The sequence below is a fragment of the Corapipo altera genome, unplaced genomic scaffold (genome assembly GCF_003945725.1).
Source record: "Corapipo altera isolate COAL_440 unplaced genomic scaffold, ASM394572v1 343, whole genome shotgun sequence".
NCBI classification, from domain to species: Eukaryota; Metazoa; Chordata; class Aves; order Passeriformes; family Pipridae; genus Corapipo; species Corapipo altera.
Window position 1 is genome coordinate 1,752,769 of NW_020884913.1, and position 17,069 is coordinate 1,769,837.

The 17,069-nt window shown below is 52.3% G+C and overlaps 1 protein-coding gene across 1 annotated transcript in view; it reads right to left on the minus strand.

Annotated features, from left to right (window-relative positions):
- Nucleotides 1-16,105, minus strand: part of AXIN2 (axin 2) — a 25,192-nt gene extending 9,087 nt beyond the window's left edge. The window contains 7 exon segments of the mRNA XM_027654551.1: nt 1-4; nt 7-247; nt 437-577; nt 2,446-2,548; nt 7,911-8,051; nt 14,001-14,930; nt 16,038-16,105. The exon segment at nt 1-4 is cut by the window's left edge and continues 90 nt beyond it. Coding sequence (XP_027510352.1) covers nt 1-4; nt 7-247; nt 437-577; nt 2,446-2,548; nt 7,911-8,051; nt 14,001-14,824 — 1,454 coding nt within the window. The 5' untranslated portion in view covers nt 14,825-14,930; nt 16,038-16,105.
- Nucleotides 16,106-17,069: the final 964 nt, after the last annotated feature.

The following is a 17,069-nucleotide window of genomic DNA, read 5'->3' on the forward strand; positions in this document are numbered from 1 at the left end:
GCAGCAGCTTGCCCATGGGCAGGCGGTCGGGGGAGCGGGCGCGGGGGCTGTGCCGGCCCATGCCGGGCGACTGGCAGCCAGGGGTCTTCAGCACGCGGGAGAGGTGCTCGTCCAGGATGGCCTGGGGGTCCTCCTCGTAGCTGCCCGAGGGCAGGAGCGAGAGTGGGTGCTGGGGGTGCTGGGGGTTCACCATCTCCCGACTGCTCTGCAGGCTGGCAGGGAGCTCGGAACCCTCCTTCTCCTCGTCCTGCCAGACAAGTGATGGCAGGGAATGAATGGAAGGGGACGAGGAGCCGGCGGGGCATGTGCCAGGATGTGCCCCCCACTGGCTCACGAACCACAGCGCGATCCCAACGCCTTCCTCCCGGCCCCCTCCCGCCCCCAGCCAGGTGGCACGTGGAGCTCTGCCCAGCCCCGGGAAGGCTAATCCTCCTACCTCCTTGATCTGCTGCAGCCTCTCCTCCAGACAGTCCATGGTTTCCTGCTCCTGCTTCAGCTTCTCCAGCCGGGAAATGAGCTCGGCGGCGAAGGCAGCTGGCTCCACCGGGGTCATCTCCTTGGGAAGACGGTGGGTCCTCTACAAGGAGCGGGGACAGAAGGCACAAGGCATGTTTAGCGGGCGGCGCGGGGCGCGGGCGCTTTGCCGCGGCGGCATCGCCGGCCCCGCTACGCTTGTTGTGTCTCCATGTTTGGATGAAAAGACGACCGCAACTAGGCATGGTCTGCTCTGGATTTTTATGAGCTAGTGCTGTGGCCTCATGGAGTGACATCCTCCCCACCAGCGTTTGCCTTCGGCAGGAGCAGTTGGTCGCACTCTGAGGAACCCCGCTTGTTCTCTCTGTAGTACAACCAGCCCATCAGTAGCTACTCTGAAGTAGAAAATCTTCAAAGACTGTTGTCAAACATCAAAAAAAAAAAAGAAAAAAAAAAAAAAACCTCTGAGGTGGGAGGGAGAGACTTTAACTAAAGGAATAAAGTGAGTATAAACAGAAAGGAGTTGGAAATTAAAAAAAATAAGATGGGGGAGAAAAAAAGGGAAAGGAGAAAAAAAAAAGGGAAAAAAAAAAAAAAGAAGTCAAACGGTTGCAGATCAGAGAAGTGCTGGTAATTTATTTCCTGGCTACACACTGGGCACCTTTGAGGTAGTGTTGTCTCAACAGTGTCCTAGATCTCTTCCCCCCCCCCCCCCCCCCCTTTGTACAAAAAATGAAGAAAGCTGCTGCAGGCTAGCGGTGCTACACTGCTGAGCTTGGCTGCCTCAAGCAGATCTATCAAGGGAAAAAGGGAACATCTCCAAATCAAGTGCAGAATATAAAAAGGCAAAACGCGAATTTCTGCCAAAAGAAGCAAACATGGCAGGAAAAGGGGAGGGAAAAAAAAAAAAAAGAGGAAAAAGAAACCACCCACTCGACTCTGCCCTCCCTCCTGCCATCCCCACGCACCCCACTCCTCGCCCCCACTCTCCCTCTTTTCCCCCTCCCAAAAGCAGAAAGCTGAACTGCCAACTCTTTCACATACTACCCACCAGATGAGGTGGGGCCTCTCTCCGGCAACCACTTAGCTCCAGAAATGATGTGAGGGTAGAAAAAGGCCACTCTGCTGGAAATTGTCACTCTTACACAAGCTGGCTCTATTCAGTCCCTGATCAAAGCACTGCCTTACAGAGAAAGTCGATTTGCACGCCCTGGGACAAAATAATCTAATTTACAAGCTCAGGCTGTAGAACTTTCTTTAGGAAGGAAGGGGAAAAAAAATACCAAAAAGAAAAACCACATAAACCAAGCCCCCCCTCCAACAGAAATATCATCTATGACTTCTTGCTGCTTAAGACAGCAGAAAGAGGAATTTTAGCATATTAATCTGAAGACAAGATAAGTTTATACTTGTCTGTGTAAACAGTTTATTCACTGCAGGAATCGGGAGTCTGCGAGGCAACTGAATTAGCAAGTCAGTGAGTTAATTTTCAAGAGCAGAGCAACACCACACATCAGATCCCCTCAAAGCCAGGCACGGATCTGCTGCCAGTGTCTGTTTTGGGAGATCCTGCTCCCCACCAGCTCTTGGTGGCCACCATCAATGCACATGGGGCCAAGCCCTGCTCTGCTCAGCACCGTGGAGGTGTCGAGGTGATGGCCAGAGCCAAGGACCTCACTAGACCCAACCAGGGCATCTCCACTTGGATTTAGACCAGAAGGACAAATTCAGAGCCTTAATTAGCACCTGGTTTCAGGGAAGACCCAAGATGTGACTGTACACAAGCAGGTTTTTGGAACGATGCTGAGAGCACATGGCTCCTGCTCAACACTCTGAAGCATTTCTGCTCTGGCATCAAGTTGGGATGGAAATGCTCCCCCTCCCCTGCTCCCTTCCCTCCACATGTGCGTGGTCCCAACCCCAGCATTTCCCACGGCCCACCCAGAACCTGCAGCTCCCACCTGAACTCACCGGAAAATGAGGTAGAGAAACTTGACCGTTGGCCTTGACGCTCCGATGCATTTCCCGCTGGAGCTGCTTCTTGCTCCCAATTCTGTACGGGGGGATCCCATCTCTGCACATGGAAGAGAGGCCACCATCAGCTAGGGTTGTCCCCATGCTCTGAGACACCTCTCCATCCCCCCTGGAACCACGCAGCCACGCTGCAGGCCCTCATTCCCAGAGGTGCTGAGCCCTCTGGATGTCACCTGAAGCCTCGAGTATCTGGTGGTGTGGGAAATGCCTGTGTCACCATTACATGGATGTGCAGTAATTAGGCAAAAGCTCAAAAGCTGAAGGCAACTCCACATGGGAAGACGCCCAAAGATCCCATCAGCTTCACTTCCAAGGTATCTTACAGGAAGGCCCGTCCAACGCCAGGCTTCTGCTTCTGACCTTTATTTTTGTTGCTTTTTCCCCACCAAATTATACTCTAGGACCACAATGTCCCTCAAGCTCTGAAACAGCCCACAGAGTGTTGGCACAGTGGAAACAAGAAGGAAGAGGATGGGGATGGATGGCCACCCAGAGGCTGCTCCCTATCTCTACCCCTACTTAAGATCCAGGATGTTTCTCCTGCCCTCAGGTTGGCCAGCACAGGACACCTCAAGGCATGAGCACGGACCCTCTGGCCAGGACACTGCTCCCTTCAGCCACCACTGCTCCCGGCCAGGAAACCACAAGGAGAGAGACCAGGCAAGCAGCTCCAGAGGGAACAGCCCCCTGCACACCCAGCTCCAGGCACCGTGGGGTATCTTCACCCGGCCACGCAAAAAATTACCCCAGTTGGGATTAAAGGGCCTTCCAGAGACAGCGGGGCCAGCCGGAAGAGCATGCCTGGAGATCCTGAATGTCTAATTCCACCCCTTCCCTCAGACTGGCTGAATAACCTTGATCTCCGGTCCCAGCCCTTTCATCCACCTGCCCCCACACCTGACTCATCTCCTGAGCACAGAAAATAGCTTCTGCCCGAGGAGGAGCTGTGGCAGCCCAGCAGACAGCGGCGGCCCCACGCTGCTGCCACAGGAGCCAACGTGGCACAGCGTCCCAGCATGTCCCCTCCTGTGGCCACAGGGGTGGTGGGCACACGCCGACACACAGCCAGAGACAAGAAGTGTTCCCAGAGAACACCACGTCCCTTCTCTTGAGGAGGAGGATCAGATCACTCCAAGTTTGAGGCATGCTACGGGCAGAGCTTTGTGAAGATCTTGGCCAAAAAGCATCCAGTTGCCATTAAATTGTTTTTAATGAGCAGGATTAAGCTGCGAAGCCTGGAGTGAAGGATCAGAACAATTTCATTTTAATAGACTTGGAAAAACTTTTGTAAGAAAAACGAGCATGCTGGGACCACAGAAGAGGCCCTTGATGCCACAAGATGAACATCGGCCTCCTCTGGACACGGTTTATGAGCACATGTGACATGGCAAGTGAAAGGAGCTGACTGTCCTCATGTCCCCACTGCACAATATGGGGCTCTGAGGCCTTTCTGGGGGAGCAGCCCAGCACACAAAGGCCAACACAGCCAGCCATGGCCACCAACCACAGCCACTGGTGGCCACCAAGGACCTCTCCACGCTCTCCATGAAGGCCTCCGAGCATTTCTGCTCCACAAACCCATGGGGCAACTTTTCTTGGAGCACATAACATGCCTTAGCTTTGGGGGAGGATGGGGGAAAAGCAATTCTAAGGTGAAAAGCAAACAACCTCTACCTTCAGAGATGCCTGTGTTAACTGAGGCTTACCAAGACAAGGGTCTCTTAGGGAAGACCTTCAATATAGGGAATACCCAGTAAAACAGGTATTTTAAAAGTAAGTAAAAATGCCAGCATGACCATGTCACATGCATATGAACAAATGGGATTAATCCCACTAACACACATGGAAGAGGAGGTGTCCTCTACCCATGGCAGTCCAAGAGGCCAGCTGGGAGGCACAGGGAAGCAGCTGAAGGCCTGTGTGTCCACCACAGGGCACCCAAGGACATGACCAGGGACAACAGGGAGTCCTGTAGCCCTCCTCCACTGCCCACCTCCCTCCAGGTCTGCAAGGACAAGATGCTGTCCCCAACCCCCTCTGCTGTGGCCACCAGGCTGGGAGCACATCTCCTTGTGGGGTATCCCCAAGCTGCCAGCTCCAGGAGGACACCTCTGCCCAAAGGGACAGTCCTGGACAGGCTATGGGGCAGGAGCAGGGACTTGTGATATTCCCAGGCAGGGTGGCTTGTAAAGGAGGAGGAAAAGCAACGCTGACCCAGCTCCTCTACTTGAGATTTACCCTCGTTCAGGTTGATACAAAAACTGCTCCTTCCCCCTAAAATTCCTCTGGTTGCACTGGAGAGCCCCACATCAAACCTCCTGCTCGCTCCTTCCACAGCCCTGCCTTGGCAGAAGAGTTCTGCAACTTGTAACAACGTGCAGAATTAAAAAAAGCCAGAGGTACTTCCCTGGGATGGGAAGGCAGTGGAGCAGCCTGGGAAAGTCAGCCTGGGGAATGGGGAGGGACTTTAGCAGCCACTTTGTTTTCACAGAAAATGGGGAAAATGGGCAAGGCCAGTGTCAAAGGGATGACCAACGAGTGATCCCTGACTGCAGGAGGGTCAAATGGATGGAGCTGGAGCCAGGATCAGCCCAGCAGGAGATATGGGAGACAGGGGGAATCCTGACACTGGAGCAGATCCCCCCCAACCAGGAGAAAGCACCTCTGAAATGAAAGAGCTGAGCTTGGCCAGAGGGTTCAGAGCAGGACAAGGGTTAACTAACCCCAGCTCTCCAGGTGCCACCTCTCCCCCTGCTCCAACAACCAACATTTGCACTCCCTTCCTTGGCTACTAAAAGCTGTGGCTGAAGAGCTACAGAGTTGAGGCACTAAATAGTAGAGTTTAATTATAAACAGTTCAGCTAACCAGGCTGGGGCTAAGCCAATCTGTTTCTGGGGGAAACACTAGTTTGAAGTCTTCTACCCAGTCAGCTGCCATTTAAGCTGAGCCAATTATCTTAGCCTTTTGACTCAGATGTGCCTGACCTAACCTGAATGTAGTTTTACTACTGCTTTGAAATATCAGACTCATGCGCATATGCATTCACTCCCATCTTCATTTGGCAACGGCTCTGAAACAAGCCTCTGATCTTGCCAACATCAAAAGCCTGGTTTGTAAGATAAGGTAATATTTGAAGTTTGCTCAGCAGCATTCCCCTGTGTCCAAAGTAAATCCATAAATAAGATATAAGCAAATAAAAAAAAAAAATCCCCTTTCCTCCACCCCCCACCCCCCAAATCAAGAAATGGAAATATAAATTTGCATGATGCTTTGTGGCTATTACAAAATATATATAGGGACAGACTGATACCTGGCATCTGGAATAAAATAAAAAAGGCAGATTATGCATTATTTGAAGATTTCTCCCAATTCCAGTGCAGTTCAGATTTAGATTTATTTAAAAAAAAAAACAAAACAAAACAAATTCAGTTTATTGCCATGTCTGACAGACTTTTCCAGAACAAGTTTTTCCTCTTCAGTTGATACCAATATAAGCCAAAAGAAGTAATTTGCATTCACACTGATGGAACAGAATAAACTCAGTTACAAGGGGGTAGCACCTGGGCTCACCCAGGGGGGGTTTGTGTGCCCCCAACACACCCCCAGCATCTCCAGCATCCAGCAGAGGCGTGTGCCAGGAGAGCCTGTGAATCCCAACTGCTCCCCTGCAACCTTGGCATCAGCCCTTCCCCTCTGCAAAGGAAGTTTTACATCAGCCTTAACTTCAAGCCCAGCCTCCAAACCTGCCAGTTTACCTCTCCCACTTCCAAGAGAACCACCTAACACCCCGGTGTGCTCCTGGCTGTGGCTCGAAGGGGGCGGGGGGGGGGGGATGCCGGTTCTGCAGCAGGAAATATTCCTTTCTGCCACCTCCCCAGGCCTCCCGCCGCCCCCCAACCTGGAGCTGCGGGCAGTTTAATCAGCCAAGCTTCCCCAAACTCTCACAGCCTGCGCGGGCCATTGTTACGGCAGGAAAAAACAGGCAGCTCCTTTCAGGCGCTGCTTTATGGGGAGCTCCTATTCACTTGTTCAAGCAAATTTCAAAGCGGGCTGCTGCCCTCTCATCCCCGCTAAGCTCCCCTGGACTAACAATGGGCTGAAAGCGATTCAGTTAAGCCTTTCATCCACCATGCACTTTATTTCTCACTCAGTGCTCTCATCTGTATAAGGCCTACAATTGGCATTGCTGTGAAGAGAGGGTATAATCCTAGCCCTGTGAATCCCAAGTGACCCTACACTGGTCCAGAAATGACTAACCCAATGAATGCTCTGTTGACACATGATCACATACAACCAGAGCCAGTAAGAAGAAATAAAGAAGTCACCCTATGATTCAGCTCTTTTATTTAATGCCAATATTGTTCAATAGGGGAATCTGGTGGGACAACAAACTATTTTTTTTCTGTAATATCAGTTCAAAACACACATGTGCATTTAAGGAAAAAAAAGGCAGCTTTTGTTTATGCATCAAGGATTTTTGGTAAATCCTGTTTTCCGTTGTGTATCATCACACATGTTGACTTTAAAAACCCAGCATGCAAGCCTCTCCAAGGAGTACACAGGGACCACTGGACATGTCTGACAGAGACATTGGAGAAGTTTCAAGACTAAGACCAGGAATGCAGCACTCTGCTCACAGGTGGGCCTTTCTGGAGCACTAGTTTAAGTGAAGATCATGAAACACAAACAGCAACATCTGCCTTCTGCTCAGCTGAAGAAAATGGTCCTTAAGAGCACTAAGTGAGCCTCACTGTCTCCTTTACAGACACAAAAGCACCATTTCTCTTCCGCTGGGGAAAGCAAACTGACAGTCAAACCCCTTGCTCCCAGCTGCACACTTCTCAGCAACCAGGAGAAGCCAAATCCTGCAACTCCTGGGCTCAGCCACAGCATCATCTCTCCTCCCTGTGCTCCTGAAACACCCAGACCTGATCCATGCAGCTCCACTCAAACAGCTCTTTGAAGACTGCCCCAGCCACACTAAACGAGCAGCTATTTGCCCCTTCAGGTCACTGGCCCTATTAATGTACCCTCTGACATTAATGACAAACGTTAATTACAGAAAGTACTTCCTACAGGAAGTAATCTCCTTCTCTTTGATGACTGATAACTAGTTAAGGAAGCCTGGCCTTAAGACAAAGGCTCAGGCAGATGCACTCCTCCGGTTAGTCACCATCAGCGAGGGCAAAACATGTTTGCTCAGCTGCAGTTGCAAAATGGCAATAGAGGGATCCATTATTCCACTGCATCCGATACCTGCGGCGACGGGATGAGGAGAGAGGCTGCTGTGCCCTGCACCCACCTCCAGGAGCAGGAGTGGGGTGATGACCCCGGACCCATCACTCCCCTAAGCCCCACAGTGCATCAGCACACCCCAAAAGGACCAGCAGCAGGTACTTACACGCTGCTGTCCGTCATCGACATGGAGTCGTCTGTCAGGGCATCGCTGGAGATCTCGCTGTCGTTCGCGCTGGTCGCTGGGGCAAAGACATAGCCAGAGTTCACGTGGTATGGGTTAACAGGGTCATTCCTCTTGAAGGACCTAGGGACAAGCAGAACAGGAATTGAGCTACCAGCCAGTCTCAGGCTTCATGGAAGCACTCTCCTCATGAGAACCACGTTCACTGCCTGCTCCATCTCTTCAGAGCGAACCAACCATCCGCTTCTCAGGGCAACAGCAACCAGGACGCCCTCTGTCCAAACCAGGACGTCCTCTGTCCAAACCAGGACGCCCTCTGTCCAAACCAGGACACCCTCTGTCTAAACACACTCAAATTCCAACTTTAAACATGTCGCTTTTAGCGTTTTCTAAAGTGCTCCAGGAAATCCCAGGAAGGACCTCTAAGTACTTTGATACCTTCTAAAACCTAAAGCTTGATGTCCTTAAAGCTTGGTGCTGCACTGCTGAGGTCAGCAGGATTTTTGCTGTTGGCATCAGCAGGGAAAAGACCAAGAAGTTCGCAGCTCAAGTCCCACTGAAAGCCACGAGGAACCAGCTAATGACGCTTAAGTGTACTGTGAAGACAAGAATTAGGGTCCCTTTGGGAATGAAAAGTTATTGGTATCTCAGTTCCCTGAAACAGGAGAACTGCCTGGAACTCCTGGGGCAGGGCCCCCATGTGTCAGAGGCACAGACAGGGCTGAGACCTGCTGTCCCAGGCTTGACCTCCCAAAGCTGGGTACCACCTTCCTGGCATTACAAAAACACAAAAAAAAAAAAAAGGGCCAGTTTTTAGGAGAACCTCCTCCTTGTCCAACTTGTGTTTCTGTGCATAGGGTGGATGGGGATGTGAGGACAGACACAGCAGGTTGCATTAATGGGCACGTGGGTGATGGATACCAACACCTTTGGCTTCACCTGGAGAAGCAAACCCAAAGCCCAGCCTGGATGTTTTGAGCTGAGCACCCAAGAGCAGACGGGTGACACGGGCTGTGATGGAGTGTGGCAGGGTCACTGCACGGGGTGGGACTTGGGCATCCCCCTGCCCAATGCCTCCCATCACTCTAACTTCCCAGCCAGGATCAATATACATATCTTGGCAGGTGATAAGGGGATTATGCAGGGAGGTTTGAAAACCACATGTTAAGGTGCACATTTTGTTCCTCTTCCAGGGCAGGATGGGGTTGTTAAGCTTCTGCCTTTGTATATCAAAGCAAAAGGCCTTGTCATCTGATAAGGACTGCTGATTTTAATAATTAGGGCCACTTGCCCAGGACTTGGGGGCCTAAGGAATGTGCCAGCAGGCTTGGCAGGTTTTTTTTTAATGAGCTTTCCACCTCCCTGCCCCCCTGGGGCTGGAGGGACCAGCTGGGTTTAAGTGACAGCAATGTCCTCCCACCTCCCCACTCTCCATCTCCATCCCTCACCAGCACCCAGGCACACAGTGGGCCTAGCACCAAACACTGGAGCCCCCACAAAGGCTTAAACAAAAAAAAAAAAAAAAAAAGGGGGGGGAAGGAAAGGAAAAAAATAAAAAAAGGGAAAAAGGAGAGGGAAGCACAGTGGGGAAGATGGGCCTCTGGTATGAGCAGTGAGGGGCTGGCTGCAGGCAGGTATTCAGCCCAGCCGGGGCTGCATTCCTTTCCAAGGAGGCCAAGGCATTTCTGATGGGGAGATCAAGATGTTAAAAAATATATATCTGGGAAGAAGAAGAAGAATCAAAAAAAAGAGATAGTAAGGAATGCCACAGGAAAGAAGTTAAATCTTTAAAGATAAATTAATTCCACATGTGGGCGAAAGCGAAGTTATCCCACTACTACTACAAGAAAGTTCCTCTAAAAACCACGTAGGCTTCTACTCTGGTTCAGGGGGATGTGCAGGCCCAAAACCCCTTCCTAGGTCCTTGGTGGGCTTTTGGGTCAACATATAAGGGATGCAGCTCTTCCAATTTCTTGATTTGAAACCATCTCAGGTCGTGAGAGTGCATCTGAGGACCACAATGCTCAGGGGTGCAGGATGCTCCCCAGAACAGGACCATGGCCTTGCTGGAGGTGCCTGTCACCCCTGGTCTCTTCCAGGAGGGCTGGTTTGCCATGTTGTTCTTCCAGGACTGCTGGGGAGGCTGAGGTGGGGGCGGAGGCAGCGGGTCCGTATGGATACAGCACAGGGAGAGGAGGTGTGCCCAAAGATATAATTAGAGAAAGTGGCCAGAACCAACTCATCTTCCCCTCAGTACTGGGCTGCAGCATCACTCACCTACCAACACCTCACGGACAAAAAAACCCACAACCAAAACCAAAAAACAAACCCCTAAAGCTGACATATTTTTAAAGTCCTCCCCCCTCCCTCAACCAACACTGCTCCACAGAAGTCCCCCCCATCCTTCAAGAAAATCAGTGGGGGGTGTTTCGCTAAGTTTAAATTTTTTTTTTTTTCCTTTTTAATTTGACCACCTTACTCCAGTAATTGCACCCAGATGCATCAAGTTGCCTGCGAGGGTTTTAAATTCCAGGGAAAGCGGTGGTCTCCTGCCACAGATGCTGCACACACAAACACAGCCCAGCTCCAAACTCAATATGCAAAGTGTTTTCAGCTGTCAGGTAGCAGTTGCTCTGGAGCTTCAAGGAGAATGTCTGATGTTTCTCAGCCTATTCTTATCTTGATGTGATGACACACAGCATGTAACTCTCTCTCTCTCTGCTATGTTAGGCAATGGCCATATCAGAGGTATTATAATGCCATGAAAATTTCAGGGGCTCCTGCTTGTAGCCCCTGTTATGAGGGTGCAATTTCAGAGTGTGGGGTTGTTTGGGTTTTTTCCTTGTCAAACTCTGATTCTTAGAAATAAAAGCACTGGGGCAGGTCAAGCCACAGACTTATACAGAGAGAGAGAAAATGTACAAGGAGCAGTTGGAGGCAAAATTGAATCTCATTAAGTGTTTTCTTGGGACAAACATCACTTGGCAACCATGGGTTTAAAAACATTAAAAAAAAAAGGGAAAAAAACCACACATGCACAAACCTGAAAAAAAAAAAAAGTATATTTTAACACAACTATGTTAATCACAGCTTCCATGCTCTAATTGTAGAACACCGCTTGGAGCATAGCTTTACAATGGCATCATTTAGTTTGATAATTGAAGCCAAACTTGGTTCCAATAACTTCACACACAAGGAGCTGCACCGGCGGGTCCTTTCAAAGGCCAGGAAGCACTGGGAGCCGGCAGAAGGCCATCTGCAAGCCCCAGCCTTCCCCAAGCAAGGCCAGTCCCACTGATGTTAGAGCCCTAATGGGAGGCAGATGAGTCCACCTTGGACTGAACAAAACCACGTTACCCAGCGGCACTGCAAAGGAAGAGGAGCCCTCTGTGTACACAAAGTCGTGCGTGATAAATTTAGAAGCGCGTATAAATAATAGCTGGAATTCCTGGAGCATGGGGCCAGGTCCAGCACAGCGTGGGGAGGCCAGTTTTAACCACACCACAGCCCAGAGGGAAGGGGAGTCGCCTGGAAGGACAAGAGGGAGGTTCTGCATGTAAAATCTTCCCCGTATTAGGGCTCCAAATATACAACCAGCAGTTTGCATTCGCCTGCTCCCCACCCAGGTGCAAACGCTGTGTTTTCACATCTCCTGTTCCTGTCCATCACCGGGGCTGGGGCCAAACAAAGTCTTTCAGCTGGTCCGGTTTCTGTGCCCTCCTGTTTGCCATGGTTTTGGCCGTGACTCCATGCCCTGGGATTCCCAGGTGGTCTCCCATCCAAACACTGGGCTAGCCTGAGATCACTCTGCTCCCACCATCAGGTGGGCTCAGCCCGGCGCTCCCGGCTTTCGCTGGGATAATCACATTGAAACCCACCGAAGCGAATGGCCAGAGCCTGCACAGCCCTTCAAAACCAGAGCACACTGAGCAGAAATTCCTTAATTCCATCACACACATGAGGAGGGAGGTGTGGTTTGGCCACTCACCAGGAAAGACTTTGTGCAAGCTTCAGCTCCAATCCTAGACGCGATCCTAAATGCTGAGTGATGAGAGATAACCCATCCATATGCTCATCAGCTTGGAGCACATGCACGCACAAGTGGCTTCACAAACGGATCGCTCGGGGAGGAACTGAGCAGCATCTCAGCTTGACCTCCCTCTCTTTGCATTGAGATCTCTTGGCCCCATGGAGAGCAAAAGCTCCTGGAAATTCAACAGAAGGTGATCAAAGCAAAACGCACTACCTAATGTCCTAGGAGGGTAGATCTGACATGTGAGGAGCAAGCTGCATTAATCCCTGGACAAAAAAAGAAAAGAAAGAGGGGAAAAAAAAAAAAAAGAAAAGGAAAAAAGCCCAGCACTAATCAGGCAAGCAGCCACGGCGCTGCAAGAGCTCTCCTGGACAAGGCACATGTGGGTTTAGCAGGGCCTGCAGCTCTAGTAGAACATACAGCCAAGCCCTTCCAGCTCTGAATCCCAACAAAGGCTCAGAGATAAAAGCATCAAACATCCCCCTCCTGGAAAGCCAGCGAAGGGCAGCAGTTCAAACCAAGTTCTGGAGAACAGCAGATGCTCAGGCAGCAACACTCAGGCACGAGATGAGGATCCCAAAACCCAAGTCCTCCACAGACCAGCTGCCAGCATTGCCCCCCCCCGCACACCCCCAGCAGGAGGGGTCCAGAGGCCGTGCCGGGATGCAGCGCATCCCTTCTGTCCGTCCCCCGCGCCCAGCACCTCCACCCCCTCTGCTGCCAGGAGAGCCTCCAGGGCAGGGAGAGGACCAAAGAGGCCTCTGGCTCCACAGCACCCTCCTGGGCAACGGGAGCCTCCCAGTGCCCCACGGCTCAGCACCAGGAAACCCGGCACAGCTGGAAGCTCTCCAGGGGCAGGAGAGGAGGGCGCGCTCCAGCAAAGCCTCCCCGGGAGAAGCCTGATGCCCTTTGATGTCCATGAATCACAGACACACTCTCAAAATTCCTGTAAACGAGATGTCAAACACTCACCATACCAACCCCCAGGCTCCCGGGCCGGCGGAGGAGAGCGCACATCTGCAGCAGAGCCCTCTCCTCTCAGCCCTGATTCAACAATCCACATTTATGGCAAGGGTGGGGAGAGGAAAGAATACATTTTCAGAGGATTATACAACTCATCATTTGCTCATCAGAGCCTCTCTTCCCCATCCCCCCCTTCACTTCGAGATGGCTCTCACTTTCCTCACCCTCGCACTGCTGTGCCACCAACATTTCCAACAAAAGAGAAGGGTCTGGCAATGCAGACGCACCCCGGGACCAGGGCACAAGGACACCCTGTCACCACGCAAGGTCCCTGCGTCCTCATCAGCTCCCACTTGACACAAACACCTCTTAACGAGCTTAACTGAGCTCACTGCCAACAAGAGAGCACCAAAGACCTACCTAAGATCTACTGCTCTACACCTGGAACGCCTCTACTACCTTAGACACTCCAATTTTAAGCATCCTCCTGCACACATTGGCTCAGAGCCACCCTAGATGGCTTTGACACAACACCAACACCCAACACGATGGAGAGGCTGCACATCACACACACACAGAGTCAAAATAAAAGCTGATTCTGCCCAAGTTGCAGAGTTTGATGCAGTGACTGCACACATTTCCTCCTCCACGACCGCACAATTGCTTCCCACATAACCAACATCGTTAAACACCGGTTGATGGTGCAGTTGGGGAACTGGTAGGTTACATTATTCATGTGTCTCTATGATCCACTCTACTACTGCTCTTAATAGGTTTGAAAGTTGAACCAATAATTACCGTATGTCCGGAGGACATAGCTGCTATGAAGTTTTTGATCTACAAGAGAACTGAAAGAGCCAATAGGGCTTCAGAGCACAGAATCTTGTTTTCCTCTGCAGAGGAGGAAAAAAAAAAAAACCACACTCAGCCAACATCCCCCAAATTCCAGTGTTTGGAGGTATGGAGAAGCAGCCGTGCTCCTAGCCCCCCTCGATTCCCACCCCAACAGCCTTCTGAAAACCACTCTCAAAGTCTTTAAAGTTAAAACAAAGCACAGTTTCCAGGGGGTCCCTTACCTGTATCCATTCTCGATCGTTTCCGTAGCTCTGACATTCGCTGTAACCCTCAACGTCTTGCTGGATAGTCCGACTACTGAAGGCAAGATCTTGTTTTTAAAGTCTGCACAGCTCCATTCCTCTTCTTCATTCAAGGTCGGGAGATAGCCACAGACAACTTTTAAGCTCCCCAGTCCGTTGCTGTTCATGTAAGCGGGATTCTCTCCTCCACTCCGTACGTATTCGAGGTATATATCAGAAGTTAAAAACATCTGGTAAGCATTTTCCTCCATCACAGTCTGAATCTCAGTCTGTGCCTGATCAAACATGATGGAATCTATCTGCTGCTTCTTGATGCTGTCCCTTATGTAGGTCTTGGTAGCAGGTTTGAGCTGCTTGGAGACGATGCTGTTGTTCTCGATGTACCTTTTGTAAATAGCTTTGGCTACTCGCAAAGTTTTGGTATCCTTAAGGTCCATCTGCCTGAAGCCATTGCAGGCAAACCAGAAGTCTAAGGTATCCACACATTTTTCCCTTTCCAGAAAGGTCCGAAAAAGATAGGCACCATCTTGATCTCCCAACAAGGAATGCAAGGATTTGGTCCATCTGGCCAGAGGGGAGTCTGGGGACGCGCTGCCCTCCGGCTCCCCGAGTCCGTTCTCATTCCTCCGCGGGGCAGGAGGCACCGGCATGGCCTTGAAGCTTTGGCTTTTTGGGAGAAACGAGCTGGCGAGTGGCGGGCATGGTGCTTCTCCTTCCTCCCCCGGGACAGGGGGTCGGGGGGCGTCTTCCCTGAAGCTGCTGCTGTGGTCTGGGAGGTGGGCGAGGACCACGGCGCTGCTCATGGCTCCGGAGCTCGGTGGGGAGAGGGGCTCCCAGTTGCTCCAGGAGTTGCCTGTGCCTCTGCCTGCCTCTGCCTGGAGTCAGCAGGGGATCCTCGGAGCCTCCTCTCTGCGAAGAGGGGGAAAAAAAAAAAAAAAGGGGGGGTTGGGGGGGGGGGGGAAAAAAGGAGGATTGATCTAATCAAAACCAGAACCTCCCAACAACAAAAAAAAAAAAAAAACAGGCTTTTCAACCCCCCAAAGTCAAAAAAAAAAAAAAAAAAAAAGAGGAAGAAAGAAAAGGAGGGAGGGAGGGCAGAGGGAGCGCGGCTCTACCGCCAGCCCGATCGCGACTATCAGATCCGCTCCGCTGAACTCCCGGCGCACTTTTAGCGGGGCCGGGGCTGGGGGGGTGGGAGTGGGGGGTGTCAGCGCAGCCCCCCCGCAGCTCGGGGCGTCCCTGCCCCGGCATCTGGTTTCCATCTGCCCCCCCCGCCCCATCCCCGCTCCCTCCTCGCCCCCTCCGCTGCCGGGGGCGCCCGGACCCGCGTGTGTCCCGTGTCCCCCCCGCCCCCGACGGGGCGCACCCGACGGGACAAGGGATTTTTTTTTTTGGGGTGCTGCTCTGCGGGAAACGTGCTGGAGCACCGTGTCGTCCCCCCCCCCCCCAAAAAAAAAAAATCCAGCCCCGGGGGGGGGGTTAAGGCGAGGCGGCCGTACCTGGGCGCTGCGGGGCATCCCGGGCCGGGGCCCCGCGCCCCCCGCATCCCCCCCCGCAGCCGGGAGACATCACCCCCGGCTCTGGAAAAGGGGGAATAAAATAGGAAGGGGGGGTTAAGGGGGAGGCAGCCCCCAGCTTCGGGCTTTCCCTGCCCGTGCAAAATAATAATAATAAAATAATAATAATAATAATAAAATAATAATAATAAAAACCTGCTCCAGAAATGGCGACGGGCTGGGAGGAGGGAGGTCGGAGCCGGGAGCTGGGGTGGTGGGGGGGAGAGGAAAGAAGGGGGAGAAAAAAGTCCGGAGCGACTTGGCAGCCTCCGAGCTCCGCGAAGCAACAGCCGAGCCCGGGCGGGCACGGGCACCGCGGGGGCAACCCCCCATTCCCCCCCCCCCCCAAAAAAAAAAAAAAAAAAATAAAAAAAAAAAAAAAAAAATATATTAAAATTACAAGAAAAATCCGTATTTGAAGCAGAAGAAGCGGCCGCCGCCCCCCGAAGTTGCCACTCACCGCCGAGCCCGAGCTCGCTGCGCGCCCGCAGCCCCGCCGCTCCCCGGCAGCGCGCAGGCTGCACCCGCTCCCCCCGCTGGCCTTCCTCCTCCTCCTCCTCCTCCTCCTCCTCCTCCTCCTCCTCGCCTTCCTCCTCCTCCTCCTCTCCTCCCCGGCGGTGCAACCGCATCGGAGAGCATCGGGAAAGGGAAGGGAAGGGGGGGGGGGGAAAGGGGGGGGGGGGGGGGCTGCGAGGGAAAGGAGCCCACTGCGCTGCGCGCCTCCCTCCCCTGGTTATTTATTTTATTTATTTTAAATACAAAAGCGCAGGTCCCGCCTCCCCCCCCCTCCTCCTCCTCCTCCTCCCTCCGCCCCCCGCCCCGGGCTCCCCCCGCGGCATCAAAGCGCAGCCCGGCCGAGCGGTCCTGCAAGGGCGGTAGCGCACTGGGGGGGGGGGGGGGGGAAAAAAAAAAAAAAAATAAAAAAAATAAAAAAAAAAAAAAGGTGTAAAAACAGGCCCGAAACAATTTTAAAAATTAAAAGAGAAACGGGGAGAAGCGCGGGAGGAGCACCTCCTGCCCCTCACGCTGCTCCATCCCCCGGGGTATCGCCGGCGCGGGGGATGCTTCATCCCGCGCGGGGGCGGGAGGGGGGTGCGCGGATATCACCGCTGGCGAGGGGAGTAAAATTATTATGTTATATTTTTTTAGGATTTGTTTTATTTTTTTTTTTTTTTGCGCCCTTCCCCTCGGCATCCCGCGGCGGCTACGGAGTTGCCAGGACCTTATCAAAGGGATGCGATCGCAGCCGCCGCTCCGCCGCCTTAAAGGCGCAGGAGCCCATTTTTCTGCGCCGCCCCGCGCATCTCCCGCGCATCTCCCGCGCATCCCCCGCGCCCCTCTGTACCTCCCCCGTCCCCGTCCCCTTCCCCACCCCACCCCCGCGCTGCAGGGCGGGGGCTACTCCCCGCCATTAAAAACTTTGTGAAAAGTTTTAATCTCGGGGAAAAAAAAAAAAAAAACACAACAAAAATAAAAAGGGGCGGGTCCCCAT